Source organism: Epinephelus fuscoguttatus, linkage group LG18, assembly GCF_011397635.1.
Source record: "Epinephelus fuscoguttatus linkage group LG18, E.fuscoguttatus.final_Chr_v1".
NCBI lineage: Eukaryota > Metazoa > Chordata > Actinopteri > Perciformes > Serranidae > Epinephelus > Epinephelus fuscoguttatus.
Window position 1 is genome coordinate 23,827,313 of NC_064769.1, and position 25,711 is coordinate 23,853,023.

At 41.8% G+C, this 25,711-nt stretch overlaps 1 protein-coding gene across 1 annotated transcript in view; it reads left to right on the forward strand.

The window, feature by feature from the left end:
• Positions 1 to 14,480: 14,480 nt before the first annotated feature.
• mmp17a (matrix metallopeptidase 17a) overlaps positions 14,481 to 25,711 on the forward strand; it is a 144,917-nt gene continuing 133,686 nt past the window's right edge. Inside the window, exon 1 of the mRNA XM_049604670.1 lies at positions 14,481 to 14,988. Within this exon, the coding sequence (XP_049460627.1) occupies positions 14,851 to 14,988 (138 nt within the window). The 5' untranslated portion in view covers positions 14,481 to 14,850. The remainder of the gene's footprint in view (positions 14,989 to 25,711) is intronic.

Here is a 25,711-nt window from a genome sequence, read left to right on the forward strand (position 1 = left end):
TTCACACTGCCTCTTCAAGGTAGGAATGTTGTGCCATTATTCTACCTTGTCCTTCTGTATTAAAGGAACGACCTTAAAGGGGAACAACGTCCATTTTGAAAAATTCATACATCTTATTCCAATGGTCTAAGACAGTAAAAGTTATAAGAACTTGAACAACTTTCTCCCAAATCCAAAACCGAGAGTGCTTATACTCAGATTTGTGATGTCATAGGCTATAAAGCCTAAAACTGCTCCATAAACAATGGTTTGGAAAAGAAAAATGACACCGAGAGCACTCAGGGAAATGTTACATGGGTACATTTTCTGTTTCAGCACTGAGGACACTACAGTAGAATAAAGCTCATTTTGGGTATTAAAAAGAAAAACAAACATTCTGTGGGTCCACAAAGCCAGGCTACCATTCAGCCTCTATGGTCCAGCTCCAGAGTTTATATCCTATGACATCACAATTATGAGATTTACTTCTCTGGTTTCTGGTTTTAAGAGAGAGGAGGTTGAGTTCACAAATACTGACTGAACGTTTCTAAGCCATTAAAATAAAAAGTTGAAATTATTAATTTAGGTAATGTTCCCCCTTGAGCTGGCAGCAAAGGTAGTAACAGTGCTGAATTCATATCTGTGTAAAAGTGTAAGCTAGCAGGTAGAGACGGGTGTGACAAAGAAGAAGAGCAAGAACAGCAAAAACAAGAAAAAGAAAAAGAACATCACCTGAAAATATCCCCAAATTGTGGAGACGGTGAGTTATGGGAGCTCCTTACCCTCTGAGCAGAGAACGAGATCAACTGCCATATAACAGGGACTGTAAATGATTGTTGTTGCCACGTAACTCCATTGTTATTGTTTAGAGCAGTGGTTCTCAAATGGTGTGCTGTGATGCTAAACCAGGTGTACCGTGGGATTTTGTCATAACTGCACATTATTATTGCAGTATTCAACTGGGCCTATACAAAAAGTTATGAGCGGGTTTTTCATTGACTGTATCTGTGTGTTGTCCAAACCCATTTCCAAATAAAGAGAAAAACTCTGGCTAATGAGTATAATTTAAGTTAATCAAAAACAAAAAAAAACCTTTACTGGGAACCTATTTTTCGCTATTTACACATGGGAATTCTTAGTGAGTGACACGTCAAAAGCCCTGATTGGCAGCCAGTTTGGGGGATGATTACATTTTTTTTTTTTTTTTTTTTGGCCCGCCACCAACCCCCCACTTTTGGAGGACAACTTTATTTTTATTTACAGAACTAAAAAAAAGTTAAACAACATAAGGAAGAAGTAAGGTAAATAATCAAACAGAAAGTAAATATTTGCATGGTAATACACCTTGTGTTGTTAACGTTGATCTTTGATGGTAAACAAGTAGGAGGAGGGTTATTGTGTGGCCTTACATATATACTGACAAACAGACCAGCAGACAGACAGATAAACAGACAGATAGATAGGTAGACAAAACAGACAGACAGACAGATGACGAGACGGACAGACAAATGGATAGACAAGGATGATTACATTTTACCGACAAACCGACATCAAAGAACTAGCGGCGACGAAAGCCAACTGTTGCGTCATCTACGTTGCCTCACGTCGCCTCACATCGCCCTGTGTCAGTTGCATTTTAACACACTACACGGACTACACCCGACAGCCAAGTGGCACATACGTTCTGCGCCTGCGTGAGAGAGAGCGGAGTGAGAGAGCGGTACATCCTGACAGCCGAGGGGTTTCCTTTCTGTGCAGCCAAGCACCACAGCACCTCCACAGACTATTACATCCAGACAGGCCCGGTGTTTCCTCCGCAGACTCCACTTTACTCAGCTGTCCGATAAACCCGCTGCTTCTTCCCACTTTAACCTGAAAAATAAACCGGGGCTCAGTGCTCTGGTTGGATCCAAACAGAGAGCCAGGGCTAGCTCAGAGACCAGTGTAGGCTAACTGGCTGTGCTTCCCTCCGGTCATGCTGCAGCTAACACTCCGCTAGCCACTCCCAGCGAGCTTCCGGTTTGTTATTCAGGTTAAAGTTTGAAGAAGCAGCCAATCTGTCGGGCAGCTGAGTGAAGTGGAGCCTGAGGAGGAAGCACCAGTTAGCCCCGGTTTCACTACAGGCAGATTCACTTGCTACAGGGGCGAGGAAATAAAACCTGAACAGCCAGTCAGAGTGACCTCTCTCACTGACAAGCTCCGCCGGCGATTCAACATGCTCAGTCGGCCGAAAAGCTGCTGACGCTGAAGTGCCGATGGTGTGGGACACACTGCAAAAACTAGGCCGACAGACGCTCACCGACAGCCTGACTTTGGTTGATGGCCAACCGTCGGCTTGGTGTGTTAGCGTGAGTGGGACAAAAGAAGGCTTTACTGTACAGAGAAAATTACAAGAAAGCACCAGGAAAGACGACCTACCACCGAAAGAAAAGAGAAAAAAAATGTCAGTAGACAGTATCACAAAAGCTACCTGTCTTATTTTTTCATTGTCTTATGATGTGACTTTCGGGACACTTGATTTACACTCAATTTACACTTGTTACATTCATTGTGTCTTTTCAAAATACACTTCAGTCATTCATTTTCCATTACCACTTATCCTGTTAGGAGTTGTGAGCAGGCTGGAGCCTATCCCAGTTGTTATTGGGCAAGAGGCGGGGGGAAACGCTGGAGTGGTCACCAGACTATCACAGGGCTGACACATAGAGACAGACAACAATTCACACTCACATTCACACCTACGGACAATTTAGAGTCACCAATTAACCTGCATGTCTTTGGACTGTAGGAGGAAGCTGGAGTACCTGGAGAAAACCCACGCTGACACAGGGAGAACATGCAGACTCCACACAGAGGGAAATGTACATTTTTTGCTAGTTAGATGCAAACAGTCTTTTTCAAAATAAACTTATAATGCCGGCAAAACACCTAGTATTTACGTTAATTTCCTTGTGCAACAAAAGCACATGGTTAGGTTTAGCAAAAAACATTAAAGTACGGCTGAACAGTCAAAAGGGAAACAAACCGCAAGCTCTGGGGTTAAATTGTGGGGTTTGTTGGACCCATCCACCTCCCATCCCACCTACCCTATAGAGACTTTCCAGCTCCGATATTACGTTGTTACCGGCAGCATTTCAAACTGACACCATCCAGTGGCATTATAAACTGATGCTGCCCACTGTTGTATCATACCGCCACGAAAGGTGCCTTTTTGGTTAGGCGACGTCTGGCACCAAAATCAATGACAAAGTAGCAGTATTTGATGAATTGGAATTGGGAACGGGCTGACATTGACTGTTGGGCAACTAAAAAAACAAATGGTTCAACAGTGACATTTGTACAAATGATGTAAAGTCAAAAATTCACTTCACTTTCTGTCTGAACACACACTCAGGGTGTCCGAGCAATCTTGGATCCTTAGTGTGTAACCTTGATGTCCCCAGTTTATGTCCCGCCTTTGTCAGATGTCTTTCTGCTCTCACTCTCCTAATGTTTCCTGACTCTATAAAGACACAAAACAGAAGCAAATTGCCCCGATGTGCCCAGTATTCTGCGTCTGAGTCTGACAAGAATCTAACCAAAAGGCTTATTATCAAAAGAAAAATCCTTTTAATTACAGCTCATTAATTACACTTTTCTCAGCACAATGCCTTACCAGGCAGTGAGTATAATGATAAAAAGATGATACACATTGTTAGGGAAGCAGAGAGAGAGTGAAGGGCTGTTGCTTGTGCCACTGTGGGAAACTGGAGGAGAATTGATAATGTTTCAGTGATGAATGACTGTGCCAGCACACCTGCGGATCCTGTTAAGGACTGAGGAGAGTGCTGTTGATCTAAATCATTGATGGCCCTCACTGATGGCTCACGCTGAGGTCCTACCGATGAGACGAACAGGTTCTTAACACAGAGCACGTTTTCTATTAGAGCAGTCACTGTAACAAGGTGGGAGCAGGTGTGGGGCTCTTTTCACTGCCTCAACCGCTGCAACACTGACAGTAACAGACACCATCTTTAGAGGACCGTGTGTGTGTGGGGGGGGGAATATGCTATTTTAAAGTTAGCGCCAGGAGACAGTTAGGTTAGCTGAGCATAAAGACTTAAAACAGGGGGAAAAGGCCTCTAATGTATATGACCACATAGGTTGTATATTCCTACTCTCTAATACCACATGAGCGTTTCCTAAATTAGCACCCCAATGTATAGAAAGCAAACTGGAGCTTAAACACCTCAGAAATGTTGTGTTCCAGTCATATACAACGTGTGACACACTGCAACATACTATATTATGTTGTTAAAATAACTCAACATTGTTTATATGTTTCACATGATACACAGATACAGGTCTCCTGGATGAAAGTCCTGTGTTTGTTTGAACCATCCACCTCCCCTCAATTCCACCCTAAGCAGACTTTTTTGCTCTTTATACTATGTTGTCTGACTTCCTTCCTTGCTCCTATCATAATTACTAAGGCCAATAGAGGTCGCTGTTTAACAATAAACAGAAACATGGGTTGTAATTGCTGCTTGCACAAACAACCGATGCATATTTTTCAGTACAGTCTAGTCTTCTCCAGGTACTCCAGCTTCCTCCCACAGTCCAAAGACATGCAGGTTAATTGGTGACTCTAAAATGTCCGTAAGTGTGAATGTGAGTGTGAATGGTTGTCTGTCTCTATATGTCAGCCCTGTGATAGTCTGGTGACCTGTCCAGGGTGTACCCCGCCTCTTGCTCAATGTCAGCTGGGATAGGCTCCAGCCCCCCTGCCACCCCTAACAGGATAAGTGGTTATGGAAAATGAATGAATGAATGAATGAATGAATGAATCTATATGCGGCCTCCTGAGTATGTGCAGTAGTGTCCCACCCATTGGCCCCACCTGCTAATTCCCGCTTGACTTATAGACTTTACATTGTGATGATGTCACAGATTTTCAAATTGCTTTTCTCAGCTGGAGGAAAGTTTTACAAAAATAAAATCTCCATAGATCAAAAATTCATATTAGAATGAGTCATAATTGACAATTTTTGGAGTTGGAGGTGTACTGTCAACAGTTTTCCAGACGTCTCTTTTACAGTGTTGGCCTATGGAGAAAATACTTTTTCGCTACAACACCACAAGTGGCCCCTGAGCAAGAATGGAAGCAACTGTAAATGCTGCAAGTGATGAATTCCTGGATTCCTCATTGGTTGCTGGTAACCACCCAGTGATGACAAGACTCGGGGGAGTCTTATTGTTATTGAAAATGAGATTTTTCAGTATGTTAAACAAAAAAATGTGGCAATTAGGAAGCTATTGCTATGCTAGCTGTTTTCTGCATACAGTCCTTATGCTAAGCTAAGCTAACTTCCTCCTAGCCCCAGCTTTAAATTTAACGGAGAGATATGAGAGTGGTATTGATTTACTCATCTGTGCACATTGCTTTTTTTCTGAGTGCCAGCTTCTTTCCTCAATGTTGCCAATTAGGAGACAGTGGACTTTTTTGTGCGGCTGTGCCAAACCCCTTTAAGTAAAGACCTCTTAACTTTTCCAAAAGGCACAGAAAGGCCATCACTGTGGCTCCTTTGCTGTCACTCAGAAATTATCACAACAAAGACGGAAATGTCCATTTGTGGGAGCAGAGCAGCCGGACGATGGTGAGTGTTGTGCTTTTAGTACCGTAGCTTGTTGTTGGCTGTGCAATCAACCTTCTATTAATGTACCGTCACGTTAGTTAGCTAGTAAATGTTGTTGTCATAGAAACAAAACTCAGGAGCATCAAAAAAGCACTCAGTGCTGCCAGTGCTTTTCTACCAGGGAGAAAAAAGGCTATCGGGACACAACTCTGAATAAAGGTCAGTCTAGAAATGCTGAACTACTCCTTTAATTTATTCTAAGCACCAAGATATCACTTTAATAAAGGAACTTTCAGACTAACTTAACTAAAATATTTATTTCCCCAGACAAAGTGATTCAAACTTTGATGGGTCTGTCCTTTATCTTTGGAACAGAAGCAGTTATTAATGAAAGTGTCTTTGTTTTAGAGTAATGAGAAACCCTCACAGGTTTGCCCCTTATAAAATGTAACATAAACTTTATTGATCCCGCAGGGGGAGATTTTAAAAATGACCCTCGTGCAGGACTAGATGGATACCCTGGTATTTGCAGGGGACAGGGATATAGATGAAGGGATAAATACCCTAACTGATAGCTTTTATGGTGGCGTTGAGAAGAAGGACTGTGCTTTATTATTATGGTAATGGCTGTACAGCAGCTACAGCAGTTCAGTGTAGCTGAAAACTTATTGTGGCAACACACACACTGTAAACACACACTCTCGTCGCTATAACACATGTAAAACAATCGCATTGTGGAATGTAGCTCTAGAGCGGCTTTTAAAATGAGGCCCTCATGGTAAGAGGAGTGTAGCACTCCACATAGTGAAGTGGCACTTCTCTGGCCCTGCATAATTCTCGCTTCGCTGTCTGAATAGAGACATTTTTATGACTACAAAACAGGTACTGACTACTGTAAGTCATACACGTACAAAGCAGATTCTTAGCACATGCAGTAATAGTTTTTGGTCGATAGATACTGATTTGGTCTTTCAGCGTAGAACATTCATCACATATCTGTTAATATTGATTCAGAGCTGCTTTAACTGTAAAACCAAACCATTTTTTCCAGAAATACAGTTGCAGAATTGAAAACTAAGTAAACTTTTCCACATTCGAAACTTCTTCAAGGAGACAGATGCTGCATTTGCATGCATTAAAAAAAAGTTCTCTCGACCCACGATAGACCACTGACCTCTCCAGGGTGTTTCTCTGCGCTCTGCATACATGGGTGATTTTTTTTTTTTTTTTTTTTTTTTTTTTTTTGCATGCCCTGTTCTCTTCCTGTAGAGGACAGGGGGAAAACTGCATTTTAAACAACCCAAGAAGACTCTTTCTGGTATAAGAATAATATGTATTTTTCTTGTCTCTGTGCTGCCGCAGCAGCGTGAATGTGAATGGAGCAGAATGTGCTCAGAAATGTGACAAAAATGAAAACAAAAGTTGAAAAAGAGTTGACTTGGTCTCTGAGGATCAGTGTGGGAGAAGCCTTTTAATAAATCCTGTCTTCCATCTGCATAAATGAATAAAAAAACAAACAAACAAAATGACTTTTTTTTTTTTTTTTTTTTTTTTTTTGCTTTGAACCTCGTGGCACTCATACATGATTGACGTGGTCTTTTATGGCAGGAGATCTGAGGTGAGCTTCCAGTCGATTTTGAAGTGTCAGACTTAGTGAATGACATGGTTTAAAGGGGGGGATTTTTCACAACATACTCGAGGAACTCTACCAGCGTGTATGCATGTGCACTATGCTGTATTCTGAGTAGTTTACATGATGTTTACTCACTGTTTCTCATGTAGGTGAGAAGAGAGTCAAATTTGTTCTATTCTAAGATGTGACAAAGAAAAATCTAAGTCAGTTGCAGCTTCATCTGCCACATCGTGCACAATGTTATTAGAAACAGAGATAGAACGGGATAGCTCACATCTTTTGAAGTGGGGTTAAATGAGGTGCTTATCCATAGTCAGTGTGATGGAAGGAAGCTGTGGAGGGGGCAGCAATGAAACATATTTTAACTGTCTTAAAATGTCCCACCTAAAAAAAAAAAATCAAATAAATTAGACACTATATTGAGAATATTTTTTTTCAGCACTTAACCTTGCCATCAGACAGTGATTTTCCATGGGGAACTGAAGCTGTGACTGCTTTCTTCAAAGCCAGAATCCATTGAGAAAACCATTTAACATTGTTTAACACAGGAGCTGCTGGTCTACCACTGCCATCCATCACTTGGTTAGATGGTGTTATTGTGTGACTTTGGTGTTTGAAAGGGTTAGTTCGGATTCAACAAAGTCACACAATAACACAAACAAACTCACAGATCAAGGCAGTGGTAGACCAGCAGCTCCGATGTTCAGCGAGCCAAAATAACAGTTTTTGTCAATGGAGTCTGGTGGCTTTGACGAAAACAGCAATGGCTTTCTTGTCAGAATGGGCTGTCTGATGGCAAGGTAAAGTGGTAAAAGTACTCTCAATATATCCATTCATTCATTCATTTTCCCTGACTGCTTATCCTGTTGGGGTCAGCAGGAGGCCGGAGCCTTTCCCAGCTGACACTGGGTGAGAGGCAGGGTACACCCCGGACAGGTCACCAGACTATCACAGGGCTGACACATAGAGACAGACAACCATTCACACTCACATTCACACCTACGGACAATTTAGAGTCACCAATTAACCTGCATGTCTTTGGACTGTGGAGTACATCCCACGGTTCGAGCCCTCCACCCTCCACCAGAAATGTTCTTGCCGTGAGGCGACAATGCTAACCACTGCTATCCAGTGTTGCCCTCTCAATGTACCATATACCTAAACTATTACAGATTTTTTTAGCTGGGCCTTTTTTTTAGGTGGCTGATATCTGTTTTGCTGCTGCCTTCTATCCACAGTTGTACATTGTTTAGCTTCCATAGCGATTCTCTTGCTGCTTCTCCAACCTTGAGGCGTACTGGCTAACATCTTCTGTATGTAATATACTGACCATGGAAAAGTACCTCATACAACCTCTTTTCCAAAAATCTGAAGAATCCCTTTAAAACCTTTCTGGGGACAAAAAAGTTTTTTCTCAAAGTTGAAGTCATCAGTGCCTCTGTGTGAGCTGCTGCACAGTCACCTGGAAAGAGATGCTTCAGAGCTTATGACAGTTACTGTAAGACTGAGTCTGAGTATATTCACCAGAGATATCACAAAGTATGGGTTATGGCATACTGTAATTTCAAAAGAACTGACAAATGACTAGAAAAGCTGAGACACCTTTTAGATAACCTGACCCATTAGGTCGAAGATGCTTTTCAGTCATGTTGATCACTGTAAACATCCCTGAGCTGTGCTTTTGGTAAAGTGAAAATACAGACGATAAGCTTTGTGGTTTTTCTGTTAACAGATATCAAACTGCTGCATTTAGGATCCTCCCAACATGTTGGATCTGTCCATAATTCTTCCTGTCTTTTCTCAAATGAGCAATAGAGCATTTACCAACACATTTTCACTCTGACCTCGTCACATATTGACATTCGGTCATGGACTTTCCACATCCAGATACAGTGTGCAAGGTTCCCTAGGTGTGTTGGTTGTTGACGTTCCAGGACACCTTGTCAAGTTCTGCCTGTGATGTGCATTGTCTTCTTTCAACATACACTTCTGTTTTCACAGGAAATTTACCGTTTATATATATATTTAGGAAAAAAGAACTGGGTTTGGCTTTAGAATCTTATGAGACGCCAACACCGCTCTCCCAGCTGTAACTTTTGTTCTTGTCCCACTGCACTACCCCTTGACGCCGCAGAGCACCATTAAACTGTAACGGCGACTGACCGCGTATCATGCCGACGTTTGAGGACGGCTTTTTTTTGTCAGTGTCTGACGCTGCAAGTCACTGCCCAAGCGCCGGATTTCGACGACTTCAGAGTGAGACCAGGTTGCATTTACATTTAGAGTCTCTAATCTTTGGAACAGTCTCCATGTCTTAAAGCCAGATCTGTGATCTTAAATCCAAACCAGTCTTTACTTTTTGAGTCGCCTTCCACTGAGCGAACAGGTGGTTCAAGGGTAAAGTTCCCAACCACCACTACAGAGGCCCAGAGAGCAATTCCTGGTACACTTAACTTGGTCGTTTCTGTAATCGTTTGTTATCCGCTAAGCGAATGATTGGTCCACCTAGTTTAGAAGAGCTCTGGCAAACCACACAACAAGAACCACTTGAAGCACAAGTCAAATGCAGGAAATGGGGCTGGATTGGGCGACTAAGACAGGACATGACCAGACAGTCCTTATCCTGGAACCCACAGGGGAAAAGAAAGCCGGGAAGACCAAAGAACACCTGGAGAAGGTCTGTTGAGGCAGAACTCAAGGAATCAAGAACATCCTGGAAGGAAGCAGAGAAGATCGCCAAGTGGAGAAAGTGGAGAAAGTTCATGAATGACCTATGCTCCCCAAGGAGCAAAAGAGTTTAAGTCAAGTAAGTCAAGTTAGCTTGGTCGTGCTTGTGGACAGGAAGCCAGTGCTGGTTCAAATTCTTGCGGCTCCAGTTAAAAACCATGCCTTTAAAATGATCCAGTTTTTTTTAAAGTTACTGTTTCTAACTTTATTACTTATGCCTACTGAATCTGTTTTGAATACTTCTTTATTTTATGACCTATTTTGCTTTATCACGATGAGAATAATATGATTAATATTAACATAAATACCATCTGCAGGAGAAAGTTAATGAAAATGAAACAAGCTTTGCACACAGCGTATTTAATTGCAGGAGATTTGGATTTCAACTTTGATAATGCCAAAAAGTTTCGAAGATTGCGCAGCATGTATAACAGAAAATTATAATTCAAGAGCACACCACAGCTGAAAGTGGAACACACACACACACACACACACACACACACACACACACAATGTAGATAAGACAAAAAGAATAATGAATGCCATATTGGTTTTTATCACCACAATGTTAACTTGACTGATGGGAAAGCCCATTAAGTAGAGCTAACGGTGTCAGTGCAAAAAACATTAAGTGTGAATTATGTTATTAACAACTGCAAGCACTGTCTCCATAATCAAACAACATCTCACTGAGCCACACAAAAACATCAACATCACTCCTCTATGATACTACATCGCATGATTCGATGACACAGAAAGACAATTTTCATTTAGCTTTAGGGTTTTAACCTCAGCAGTGCAGGAGGTCTGCAGCCAAATTGGCACAAGACACTACGATAAATATTAAAATGCATGTGTTACAATAGCAGCCAACAAACTCAATTCACTCCACGTCAGCACTGGGAGATGGTCTTTCTTGTAATTATATGATGTGACCACAGAAGATTAGGTAAATTTCTCCGGAAAATACTCTTAAGGCGGGGAAGCACTTCAGGTAAAATGTGCACGGCAAACTGAGATGAGTAAATGGATGTTTTAACCTTCTGTTAATATAAAACTGACTGAAGCTCCTTGTTGCCAGCAGACATGCTGTGAGACACAATATTCAGATGCAACAATTATCATAATGTTGTGGCTATACGACAAGTCGAAGCGAGACTGGAGGCAGTAAACTTGAGAAGTTTAAAGCCTTCAGCACTAAGACAACACAGCTTAATGCTGCTGAGCAGAAAACATATTTTTCATGTCGTTGCTCTTCTCGACCAGTGATGAACGACTGCCGTAATGGGTCCGAATAATGGAACCAGCCAAGGAAGCATGTACAGCCTTTTACGGATTGACTGATTGATCAGTTGATTGATCATAAAATGTTCCCGGATTAGCCGGTGAATGCTGATAATTATTAACATAAAATTCATGCATAAATTCATTAGTCTCTCCTCTGAGGAAGCACAGAGTGGGCTGACAGAGTTGTATTATGCATTAACTGCCAGTGTTTCCCTCACTGTAATGCTTTCACACACATTATCTCTGTAGTTCATCAATTTCAGTGGCTTTCTGTTATGTTTTCTAAAATATGGTGGATATGGAAGTGTAATGAGGGGTACAAAATATCTGCATTTCAGAGACATGTGCACTTTCTTCACTTCAAGAAGAGAGCTTAGCTGCTGATATATGGATTTAATTGGGTGTCAATTCGATTCTCGGTGTTTCCCAGCACAGTCTGGGGCTAATGGCACAAACAGCCGCATCATGTAGCACCAGTTGTCTAGAGCTACCTTTGGAGAATGAGGATATAACCATTAAATATTACATAGCAAACTATTTGAAATGGAAATGCAGTAGTTCTAGCGGTAGATCAACTGGATAAGCTTAATTTGTGTACGTGGGTGCCCGTGCCCATGCACTCATTATACATTTCTTTGCAGTCGAGTCATGAGGCTGTGGTACAATAAAGGCGAGCTGTGAATCATTAGTGACAGTGCACTAAGGTTAAGGAGACTGTCTGTCAAAGTAGACACAGAATAGTTAAGATGCTCGCATGTGGGCGCCTGCGTGTGGGTGGGCAACGAGGTGTGTGCGTGCATTTGCAATATGATTCAACACCTAAATGGATAATTCACCTTGATGTTGTGGAGGCGGTTATCGGTGATTCTCCACTGGGCTAACAATAATGCTTCACTGTTTAAAATTCCTATTGGAAAATGTTCTTTTTGCACGCACCCTCCACAGGGAGGTCTGAGTGCAGTGGTGCAGGGTCATCTACAGGTCAACACTGCTAGAACTAATAAGGAATTCAGAAGCTGGCTTGAGGACATTTCATAAGGGTGGATAATTGCCATATTGGGGGCTTGAACTTGGTTCCTCCAGTTGAAGGATCTTGCTCATCGTCATCTTCTTTGTTTCTAACTGAAATAAATAAAATGTTATCGCTTGTTGTTCAAGCGCTCCCGACTTTAGACTTTTAATTTGACTTCATTTATCTTAAATGAGTATTTTATGATGTTTATTTAACCTTGGGCTCGGCAATCATCCTCGTCAGTGAGTTATAACCATGCAGGCAACAAAACTCCACCACTGAGCAACTCTGTTTGTCTCTGAGGGGAATTAAAATTCTAATTTGTATTATGATAGCAATTTTATTGTCAGCAGTAGCAACAGTTATTACTCACTGAGGTGTCTATTTTACAGCATTGTGTTACCTAACATTACTACTGTAACAACATGGCCATCTCTTTCATTATCACCTTAGGACATGAACTGTTTTATCTTTCAGATGAATCCTGAGTAAAGGACCTGGAGATTAAACAGAAGGCGCCTCAAGCCCAGTTCAAATTCTCAAACAGCTGTTTGAATAAAGCCAGAAAAAAACTGACAAGTAGCCCACTGGAAGTTTGGACAGTGGACTTCAAAATAAAAGCACAAGCTAAACTTGACATATCCTGTGAGATCATGTAAATGTGGTTATTATTCAGTGTAGGGGATAAATAAGCAAACAAATGAACAAACTGCATGGTGTATTCAGTATTTGTTTTTCACATCACTATGTGTGTGGTCATGATAAAAAAAAAAGTGTAGTCTGTATATATCTATGTGCTGGCTGTATCTCAAACATCAGTTTACCCAAAGTTCCTGTCGAACTTTGACAAATTATTACTTTAATAATTAGTCCTTTTTGTTTTTTTAATTTGACAGACTATTTAAACAATTAAATTAATCTAATTGAATTTGACTGTTTAATTAATTAAAAAAAATGTAGTCTATAAAATGTTGAAAGTAGATTATCACAGCTCTGGAGTGATGCTTTAAAATTGTTTATATTGAAAACCAACTAACCTAATGAAGCCTATTTAATTTAAGAGTGGTGTAAAACTGTGAGATGCTGCAAATAGCCTGATTTATACTACTGCACTCAGCAAATGGTTTGTACAAATATGACTTACTGTAGTTATTGTTATTGTCATACTATTTTGATCCTTACAGGAGAAAAAAGAAACTAAACTGTACTAATAAAGCCATAAAAAAAACTATGTGTAATGTATAATAAAGATAGAAAATCCACAGATTGTAATGTCCAGTGTGACTTATATAGAAAATAGAAATAAAAAATTAAAAAATAAATAAATAAAAATAAATTCAACAGCTCAAAAAACTGCAATTAATTATTTTTCATCAATAATTTAAGCACAAATTGAATCTCAATTACACTGCAACCAAAGTCATAAACCCCCTAATAAAATAAAATGAAATAAAATAAAATATATTAAAATATATTTTTTAAGTAGCCTATATGGAAGTATATTGAGTACATATATAGCCGAAATATATAAAGTAGCCTATATATATAAGCATCCCTAAAAATATAAAAATATACAATATAAAATGTACCTGTATGATTATTTAAATATACGTTCACACACATTTACACAAAAATTCATAAATAATTTAAAAAAAAAAAAAAATCAACAGCTCTGAAAACTGCAATTAACTATTTTCCATTAATAATTTATTGATTTCAGCACAAACTGACTTTAAATCACACGGCCACCAAAGTCATCAATCGTGCTTATTATTTTAATCCTAAATGTTTACATGTAGGGACTTACACCCCCTAATAAAATTAAACAAAATAAAATAAAATGAAATAAAATAAATATTTTTAAAACGTAAAAGGAAGTACATGCATATAATAATATATAAAGTAGCCTATACACAGTATATAAACATCGCTAAAAATAGAAAAATAGAACATGTAAAATGTACCTGTATGATTATATAAATATTTGTAGGCTACACACACATTTACGCAAAAAATAATCCTAAATGTTTTAGATTCAGGAACTTAAACCCCTAATAAAATAAATAAAACAATTAAGTAAATAGATAAATAAAATTACGTATGTGTAATTTATTGGACTACTTACCTTTTTAAAAATTCAGCAGTGACTGTTTTATTTTGGGAATTGTGCCCGGAAGTGTGACAGGTTATTGTGGCTGACTTGAGGTTGATCTCTGCTGCTCGCGACACAACCGCACGCAGCTGCTTTCATTTTCCAGCGCTCGAGACGCTACGAGGAGAGAGAGGGGAGCTCGCGCCTCATGCTCCAGGGATATTACCTCTGCTGGACTTGAGACCAACACAACGATACGCAGCTTATCCGTGCTCATGAGCACTTAGGTGTTAGTTAGGAGCGCAGTTTGCGGGACATAAACTGCTCTAATGCTCTTAAGTGTTTTTACCAGCGCCGGTTTTAATGTGTTTTATGTGTTTGCGCTCAACAGTCAGGTAGACTTACTGGGGCAGAATTTAACCCGAGTGTCGGCGTGTGATTTATCCCGTGGATGCGGCTGTCGGGGTCGGTGTCTGAGCCCTGCAGGATCAGCCTGTCATAGGGCATGATGATTTCTCTGGCTCTTCACAAGTGGATGAGGAATACTTCACCGGAGATGCTGCTGCTGGTGCCGATACTGTGGCTTTTACCTCTGACTGGAGCGGCTCCGTCTCAGACTACCGAGCAGCTGGACATGGGGGTGGTAAGTTTGACACCTATTTTACCTACTTATAAGCAGGGTGGAGGGGTGGGAAGTTCTTCTACCTGCTTGCTTCAGTGAACACAGGGTGCTGTGTTTATTTATTTATTTTTCTATCATACCCTGCCACAGTGTGGGGCCGTGGGGTGGCAGCTTCTTCCTCTCCTTTCCTACTTGGGCTACTCTTGAACGTCCAGGAAAGAGCAAGTGCTGTCTTCTCTGAATACTTGCTCTGAATTTTAACAGCGCTCTGCAGTCCAGTGCACGAAGCGGAGAGACGGTGCACACTGCATGATGAGAAATGAAAATGTGCACAGCAACTTCATCTACCTAATTAGACACCCTCCCTTTTAAAAATATACATTTTAAACACACATATATAAAAAAAAATCCTGCAAGAAATAAATACATGCATGTGAAGGGATTAGCCTAGGCGTCATATCCACTTCTTTATAGTATGCTGACAGCACATATTCAGTGCTAATATGATAACTGGAGCTCACTGGGACCGATTGAACCCATGAGACATTCAGCTATAGGTTGTTTTATCTGGGCTTGTCTCAGTCACGCCTGTATAAGACCCGAAGCCAAGTTCAGGGGATTGCTGTGATTAAAATACAGGATCTTATACTGTAGTCTGGTGGAGCAGACTGGAGCTCAATGAAACAGACAGCACCATTAATGAAGAAGCTATTCCCTTAAAGGACCACATGTTTAATTAACAGTGATATCTTAAATTCAATGTATATGTTTCGCATGAGTAATGGAGGAAGTCACATGGCTATACATCATCAGAGTCCTACAGCATGTGCAGCACACAAGCTGGGGTTAAGGGAGCAAGGCACCTGCAAATGGGATGAAACACGAAGCTGCATGTAGATTATGAGATTCTTCAAAGTTCTCTGCTTTCAAAAGCTGATTATCATCTTCATAATTTCGTCTTCATTAAAGCTGCATCTTTCTACTATTTCACTCCTCGGGGCAGTTTTTTGTTGCATCCCAAACTTCTGTCTCGCTTCAAACTCTTCTTCTGTGTGAAACCCACGCTTGAGGATTAAGTTTTTCCTCTACAAAGACTTGCACCAAAATAGATCACTTTCTATTGCTTTGCTTGTTTTTGGCTTCAGGTGTATTCGTCCACCTTGTGCCGGTATACCTTTTTGACTTTTTTCAACTAACACAACAGACAATTTAGTTTTGAGGTTATAATTTTTGATCTAGTTTAGACTGTGTGGGCGATACAAGGAGGATTTCAATATAGTCAAATAGTTTGTAGGCTACGTTATTGTGTACAGAAGTTACATAATGTTAGAGATTGTTTTTAAGAGACAACAGCACACACACTTCGCTCAGTAAGCTTACGTTAACCACATTTTCAATCAGTGTGAAATACCCAGACTCACTTTTGTTTGATATATATATATAACAACTGTTGATTCATTTACCAAGTACTTTTGCTACTGAAAAAATGCTGAATACGGGATATTAGAGAATCAGATGAATGCCGGTTTCGTGGTTCAGAACCTGCGTCAACAGTCCGTCTTTTTCAGTACTGTCATATCTGTGTTTTGGGGTGAGGTTCATTGATGAGTTTACACCTGGAGCTGGATCTCTTCTCGTTGGGGGATGTTACAGAAACAAAGATTTATACTGTTAGTTTAACTCTATCAAATACCAGTTTATTTCGGAAGGATATTATACAAATAACAACGGTTATTTAAATGGATGGGAAAAGTTTATTGACTTTTTAACTAATTCAACAGACACTTTAGTTTTGAGATCATAATTTTTGATCTAGGTTAGACTGTGTGGGTGATACTAGAATAATTTAATATAATCAAATACTGTGTAGGCTAACATATTGTGCAAAGAAATTACATAATGTAAGAAATTGTTCTAAAGAGACAACAGGACACACGCTACGCCCAGTAAGCTGATGTTAACCACGTTTCCTATCAGTGTGAAATACCCAGACTCACTGCTGAGGCAGATGCCAACAACCCTGACATCAGGACATGGTCTGTTGCTCCTTCACTCTGAATCCATTTTTTCTGTTTTTCCAAAAGGTCAGTTTGGCCACACCTGACAGGATTTTCATCACAACCTGTACACTCTTCTGTCTTGCTGTGTGCTTCAGCCACAAACAGCCAAAGCCTTGAAACAAGCCGGTACATTAACAGAATGGCCCTCCCACCCTTGACCTTCTTGTCTCGTTTTGTTTTCCAGTTGCAACATCATTCAATGCTTTATCACTCTTCGCAACAGCCCTAGTTTTCTGCTTCGTCTCAACATTTGTGAATTAGTAAGAGAAAAATATCATGGGAGCTCATCATTTTCTATCAGTGAAAACATCTTTTGTGTATCTGTTTTTCTCTCTCTCAAATAAGTTGTAAAGCAGAGGGGTTAAGTTCAGGATTATCAATAAAGCTTGGGTAAACAGTTTTACTGTAGTGTCATCGGGCAAAAATCACATAATAAAATTTGACCATATTGTAATACAAGTGCACTGAGAGAAAACTAGACTCATGTAACTCCTTGACTCAGTTTTCAGGCTTTAGAAAATCTAGGTCATGACAGGAGACTTTGGCCAGTCACAGGTTATATCAAAGAGAGGGCGTCCCTGTTGGCCGCTCCACAAATGCAGATGTGCGTGAACGTCCCTTCGGTGAAAGGCTGATTCAGTGGTGGAGAACTCTGCAGAGAAAGTTGCTCTTCCAGCATTGACAACAACTGCCTACACTGCAAAGCAACCCAAAAAGTTAGCCTAAATTAGAGTCTAAAAGAGAGTCTGATGGCAGTGTTTCAGAGATGGATGGTAAGGTTGCTAATAGTTTAGCATTCTGCTACCTGTAACCAAAGGCTCACAGCTATGGCTTCATGTACATGTTTATGTAACTAACATTAGCTAGAACCTTGACTCACAGTGTGTCCTCCGCCTCACTCCCCGCCACTACAGACCACCTCGCTGGGAAGAGAGCAGGCAGCAGTTCCAGAGATGGACCCCCAGTCAGTAGCCACAGAAACCACAAAACCCCAGGTCCAGGGGACCAGACTGCTCCGACTCCCCACTCAATCAGAAAACTATCTGCTGCTGAGACCTGGCACTGCCGCTACAGTTGCCGACTGAAGATGTGGGGCTGCTTCATGCTCCGCTCCTTGCTAAATAGACCACAGTGGCAAGGAGTGAGGTGATTAGACCATGGGCTTGCTTCATGTTCATCTTTATGTAGCTAATGTTAGCTAAAACCTCGAATTACAGTGTGTTCTCTGCCTCACTCCCCACCACTACACACCACCTTGTGGGGAAGAGAGCAGGCAGCAGCTCTGGAGATGGACCCGAGTTAGTGGCTGCAGCAACACAAATCAAGCCACTGCAAACAACCCGGCTCTTGGCAACCAGACAGCCCCAACACCCCACTCAATCAGCAAACTTTCTGGCGCCAAGACCTGGCACTGCCCCTTGCCCAGGAGCCTGCTGTGACACCAGGCGCTGGGGAGTCTGTGTTGCCCAAATTCGAGCTGCCACAGTTGCTGACTGAAGGTGTGGAGTAGCTGCATGCTCCCTTCCTGGTGAAGCAGTCCAAAGAGGCAGGGAGTGAGGTGATGGGACCATGAGCTGGCTACCTAGCTAATTCTTGTCTCATTTGAGGTCTGATAAACAAAAAGAGGTCATGATGGGAGACTTTGGCCAGTCACAGATAATTTCAGAGGGAGGGCATTCCTGTTGGCCGCTCTACAAATGCAGATGCGCATGAATGTCCCTTTGGTGGAAGGCTGGCTAGTGGAGAATCCTTCATAGAAAGTAGCTCTCCCAGCATTGGCAACAACTGCCTACACTGCAGAGCAACCCAAAAGGTTAGCTGGCCAATCAAAAGTAGAGTCAGAAATGTTGCTAATAGTTTAGCCTTCTGCTAACCAGGACCAAAGTGTAGTAGCTAACGTTAAGGCTAGAACCTTGAATCACAGTGTGTCCTCCGCCCCACTCCCCACCACTAAAGACCACTTTGCGGGGAAGACAGCAGGCAGCAGTTCTGGAGATGCACCATCAGTGGCCATAGCAATCCAGCCACCACAAACCCCAGCTTTGGGGGAATGGACGGCCCCAACTCCCCACTCAATCACTGCCACTGGCCAGCAACTCGCTGTGACACCCAGCGCTGGGGGGTTTGTACTGGCCAAATTCGAGGTGCTACAGTTGCCAACTGAAGGTATAGAGCTGCTGCATGCTCTCCTCCTGGTGAAGCAGTCTACAGTGGCAGGGAGTGAGGTGATGGGACCGTGGGTTGGTTACCTAGCTAATAGATCAGTGTACAGGAAACACTGGGTTGCTGGATGAACTGCGTGTATTTGCCTATGGGAGGGGCTTAGGACAGAGACGGAAGAGCTGCAGAAGAAGGGTGTATTCAAAATACCCTCCAAACTTTGATTTAAGTCTTTAAGTGAATATTAAAAAACATGTCTGTCTGTAGTCAGCCGGACCTGCGATGGACGATCCATGGACAGGTTATCAGTGTCAAAGTTCTGATACCTTTCTTCTAGTTGATTTTACTGAAGAATACTGAAAAAGAAGTCTAACTGTAAAATCACAGTTATGAAAGTACATGAAAGCACTTCAGCTGACACGTCATACTGGGCAAAGATAACAGCTTTTGTATAAAGTTTTATACTTCTTTCACAAACTTTTTTTTCCTCTTTTCTGGAAAAAAATTGTGTGAACTATGGCACTACAAACACAGCGGTAGCACCAGATGAAAAGCTGTGGTAACAGCAGCGATTTTCCTCCATTTACCTTGGCAGAGAAAATAATACTCAAGATGGAAGCTTCCCTACATTTCTAGATAGAGCTGTATGATACACTCAGCGCAAAGTGCTACTGCAGCTTCTGTGCAGCCTGTAGTCTGAGGGCCATTACTCATGTTGTGATGACTGCGATGTCCTGTCCGGCTTCATGTGCCAGTAAATGCAAAGCAACGTTGTCGGCACACTGATGGATACAGGCCTGAGAAAGTTTACATTTGTTCTGTGGACTTAGATATGATAAAAATATAGATATAAATATGCGTCTTGGTAGGAGTCACAGAGTTCATCCAGTGAAAGTAACTATGTCCCTGATGTTGAGCTTTTTTCTTCAGAATATTTTGGCTGAGGAAAGTAGTTGTGAACATTACTTTGACTTTATGACAAGAAATATCTACATCATCTGCTGAAAGCCCCGATTTGCAGGTACTAATACCCAAACATACATCACTATTTTTGCACCAGGCACACCTTGTAGATTTGCATGGTGGCTACGAAGTGTTTGCACTTTCTTTCTTGTAGAAAAAGAGCTGCTTCAGTGACAAGATGATAATTTGTCCAGGTGGAAGAAAACGTGTATTCTCCGGCGCAGTGTATTTCTCACTGTGTCCACACACTTTGAAAAATGGAAGCATCTGAGAAGTAACTCTCCATACCCTTTAAGGTCCTCCCTAAAAGGCAAAATGTAGGAACTGTCTGTGCCTGGAAACCATAAAGACATGAAAGTGCCTTTCAAGTTTATCGTTTTGAACCCAGCTTGACCACTTCTTATGAGTAAGCAGGGTGAGTGATCTTTGCACTGTGTCTGCAGTTTCAGGACAGGTCCTTATATTTCCATTTTTGCCCAAGAAAAATAGGATACAGACTTTCTCTTCATTCTTCTTGAGAAGTCACAAAAATAGGATGTCTTTGTTGAAGCTCCAGGGGAAGGGTGTCCTAGTGCCTGCTGTTTAGAGGACACGTGTGACTCCCTCAGTCTGGAGCTCATGGGCAGTAGAGAGCAGAAGTTGCGGATGAAAATCACTAGTTTCATTATGTTGTATTATATTGATTCTTTGGACAGCAATACAGTATTTGCTCATATTAGGGCTGCCCCTGACTAAAAATTTTCCTAGCCGACCAATAGTCGTCATTTAGGGCCATTAGTTGAGTAGTCGCCTGCATGTTTACGACATTGATTTAATTATTAAGTTATATATTTTGGGCGGGCCAACACAATGGTTTGAGTTGAAGGTGTGAGAAAGAATAGTATCAGTAACATTGTTAACACTGTGCTACATTACAGAGAAATACAAAACCGTACTAATGAACCTTCATTAATATAGGCCTATATTTTATCTACAAGTGCACGTCACACACTGAGCGAGCCGCCTGTTAATGACACTGTGGGCAAAGCAGTAATGATTGTGCTAAGTGGCTAATGGGCATGTAGCTACTTCCATGTTTCAGATGATACGTCATGTTTGTAGTCGACCAATGAAGATGAGTTTACATATCACCTTGGGTTCGTCCTTCACCTTCTCAAAATGATCCCACACTTTGGATTTCCTGCCCGACATGTTATTAACTAGCCTGTGGAATAACTGCAGGTACCAGCCCCGGAAATTAGGGGCCGTACACTGCCAGGAAAATGCAAGGCTGGGCGTCACTCTTGTGCCATTTCTGCGCCATGTTTTTTCAGGTGGCAGGTTGTATCTGAACCTTAACAAGCACTGTAGCATAGCCTATTTACCTGAACTCCTGAGTGCAGAGCTGATCTTCTTCCAAGCCTATTGTCCGTGGGACAGATGTAAAGCTCTGGGTAGCCCTGCACAAACATGATCAACTATTAATCACTGAATATTTACAGAAGAAGGGAAAGATATGTGTCGGCTGTGATTGGTTTGTAACCTGACTCCTGTCTGACTGCTGAGCGTGGCCTCTTCCTGTGTCTGTCCTTTCAAATTAAAGTCCCACTTGGTCCAGTTATACAGATTTTGATTTATTTTGACAAGGTGCAGCTCCTAACAGAATTTCACGTTTGCTTGTTTATTTTTTTGTGCGACTAAGCTACCAATGGAATCTTGCCATCTAATAACCTTTCTGTTCGACTACGTTTAGACGACTTTTGGGGGCAGCCCTAGCTGATATCATAAAGTCTGCAGTGATACAATTTTGAATTGAATTCCAATTCCAATTTGAATTTCAATCCAGGGGCCAGCGATTGAATTCAAATAAACACAAGAAGTTTGTGCTCTAAAAAAAAAAAAAAAAATAAATAAATAAGTAAATAAATAAATAAATAAGAAGGGATCAGCACTCAGTGAATAACCTCCTAAGCCCTACGACAAACTATTATGGCAAGGCTTAACTATACAGACCAATGAGCAGTGATAACTAACATGTCTTTGGGGTCATCGGGTGGGAACCTCCTTTCACCGGTGTTTCGTCTAGTTGGTCCCACGACACCTCCAGGAGGCTAGACAGTGATCTCTGGCGTCCCAGAGACACTCCCCTAATGCCAGGTCTCACTGCTCCCCACACTAACCGAACAACCTCCTTTACCTTACCTATATTACCACAGAGGAGGTAGACCCAGGGAGGGAAGCCTTGTTAGGCTATCACACTCCCCCGCCGGGTTAGGCTGTACAGTCTACCTCCCCAAGACGAGCCCTCACAACAATGACACCTCCAGGAGGCTAGACAGTGATCTCAGCCCAAACAGAACAGCACTGCCACCTTCAACCAAACCCAGGCTCCGTTTATGCGAGCTCCAGGCAGAAGCAATGCTGATACTACCTTTACTAGCACATTCACCATACTCTATTTCACACGCTACATAGCATAACTACAATGTAAGCTAAAGTTAAAGGAGATAAATGAACTCACAGGATCAGCAAACACACTCACTTTGCAGCATGGTCTCAAACAAAATGGATTCAGATAGGCCACTCCCACACTTAAATAACCTTCCTCTTCCTGGATTTCCTCCTTACATACACATGGCTTTCTCAGCCCAAACAGCACTGCCATCTTCAACCAAACCCAGGCTCCATACATGCGAGCTCCAGGCAGAAGCAATGCTGATACTAGCTTTCCTGTCACATTCACCATACTCTATTTCACACACTACATAGCATAACTACAATATAAGCTAAAGTTAAAGGAGCTAACTGGACTTACAGGATCAGCAAGCACACTCACCTTGCCGCATGGCCTCAAACAAAATGGATTCCAATAGGCCACTCCCACACTTAAATACTTCCTCTTCCTGGATTTCTCCTGACAGGAAGTGGATCTCTCCACCTGATCTCAAGGAGTTATGTGCCCTGCTTAGTAGTTCTCCCTGCTGGCCCCCAGCTGACATTATTTCTTCTGTAATAGATAAACTGGCTGCATTTAATTGCTTCATCTGACATTTCCCTCACTGTCTTCCTCAAACTCTGTCCCGACTCCGAGTTCCCAGGAGTGAGACAGTTGATCTTGCTATGAATCCCCTACACCCCACTTCCACTGGACAAATCCTAGTCTTCCATCCTCGCTGCTCAGCTTCTGCTCCTAAGTCTGCATATCTAAGCTTTTTTCTTTCATATGCTTCTTCCACTGAGTCTTCCCAAGGAACTGTCAGCTCGATGAAATAAACTATCTGTTGACTCACTGACCACAACACTAAGTCAGGCCTCTGCCTGGTACAGACTATTTCCTGAGGAACAACAAGCTTTCCCCCTAAATCTACTTGCATTTCCCAATCACAAGCACCTTCTAGGCGGCCACACCTTTGCCTCCTCACTAACTTATCCCTTCTGTATTTCTCTCCTCACGGACAAACTGAATTACTAAACTCCTATCCTTAACACCTTCTGAATTCACCTGTCTTCGTTTCCCTTCAATGCCTGCAGCTAAACATTTCAACACCTGATTATGTCGCCATGTATATCGGCCTTGTGACAAGCTAACTTTGCAACCTGACAAAATATGCTTTAAAGTTGCGATGCGTGAACACAATGGGCATGACGGGTCCTCATTTACCCACAGTTTTAGGTTCTGGGGGGTTGGTAAGACATCGTATGTAGCCCCTATCAGGAATCTAATACGATTCTCCTCCATACTCCACAGGTCCCTCCAACTAAGCTTCCTCTTCTCTACACTTTCCCAATTCAACCACTGTCCCTGTTTAGCCTGGGCCACTACCTTTGCACCCCTTACTATCTCTTCCTGTTTGCGTATCTGTTCTACAACCAGCTTTCTTTTATCTTTGAGGCCTGCTGTATTCCATACCGGTTTACCTGAGCCAAGCCCCAGGCCTCCCCGGCCAAACTGAACATTACCTACAATCTCTGCATGTCTAAGAGCTGCCTCTGCCTCCTGAACTGCCGATCTTGGGTTCCACTTCCTCCTTGGTTGGATTTGGAACCACACTCCTAACTACCACATCCTTACTCCCAGCTAACAAGAGCTCTGTCCTGACCTTGGTACATTTAAATTCCTCTGTTAAACTAGTTACTGGCAGCTGAAGTATCCCTTTTCCATACAATGCAACACTATTTAGGCATCTAGGAGCGCCCAACCACTTCCTAATGTAGGAGCTAACCAACCTTTCAATTCTCCACAACAGTTATAGGAAATTCATAAATAGACAGAGGCCATATTAACCTAGGATATAGCCCAAATTGCAAACACCACACCTACAACTTTCCTCGAAGTTCTGATTTATCTATTCTATCCAATCCTACACCCACATCTTTCTAAATTTCACCACCTGTTCCTTATCATTCAACTCTACATTGTACAACCTACCTAAGCTCTTTACTGACTTTTCCCTAATTGTTGGGATGTCCTCGTCATCTATGACAAACTTCCTATCACTTAATTTCCCTCTACATATCGAGATGCTTCTAGATTTACTAGGCTTGATTTTCATGCTGGCCCACTTGAGGTTCTTATTTACCTTCTCTAGTAGCCTCTTTGTACATGGCATTGTTGTGGTCACCAGTGTCATGTCATCCATGTAAGCCCTAACTGGTGGAAGATGCAACCCATTCTGCCATCTCTCCCCACCTACCACCCACTTAGAAGCCCTGATGATTACTTCCATTGCCATAGTAAATGCTAACGGAGAAATTGTACACCCTGCCATGATGCCTATTTCTAGCCTCTGCCAACCTGTTGTGAAACCTGCTGTACTTAGACACAACCTAATATCCTGAAAGTATGCTTTCACTAAGTTAACAACTACCTGTGGCACTCTGAAGTAGTCAAACGCACTCCAAATGAGGCTGTGCGGAACTGAACCAAATGCATTTGCAAGATCTAAAAATACTACGTGTAGGTCCCTTTTGTTAATCTTCGCTGCCTGAATCTGGTGCCAGATCATGCTAGTATGCTCTAAACACCCTGAAAAACCTGGTATTCCTGCCTTCTGCACCATGGTATCTATTAAGCTATTCCTTTCTAAGTAACTAGCTAGTCTCTGCGCTACTACACTAAAGAAAATTTTCCCTCCACATTCAAGAGAGAAATCATCCGGAACTGGCTAAGGTCCACAGACTCCTTCTCCTTAGGAATGAGGACCTGCCCTACGCCATGCTCTTGGTATAATTTGTTTTTCCCAAACTATTCTTAGCTGTTTCCACAAAAATTTAAGGGTATCGCACTTTTATAAACCCGGTAGGGGACTCCATTAGGCCCTGGGGCCGAAGAAGCCTTTGCACGCCGGACCACCTCCTGAACTTCCTTCCACCTAGGTGGCCTGACATCCATCTCATGCTCTATCCTCCTAATGGAGGGATATCAGGTGGGAAACCTACTATCCTATTCTTCTCCAAATCTGAATATGTGTTTCTCAAATATTCTTCAACCTCTAGCCTTTCTGCTTTAAGCTGCCCTCCCTTTTCCTGGCTGAACAATCCTTTAACAAACTTAAAAGGGTCCCTGAAAAAACCTGTCCTAG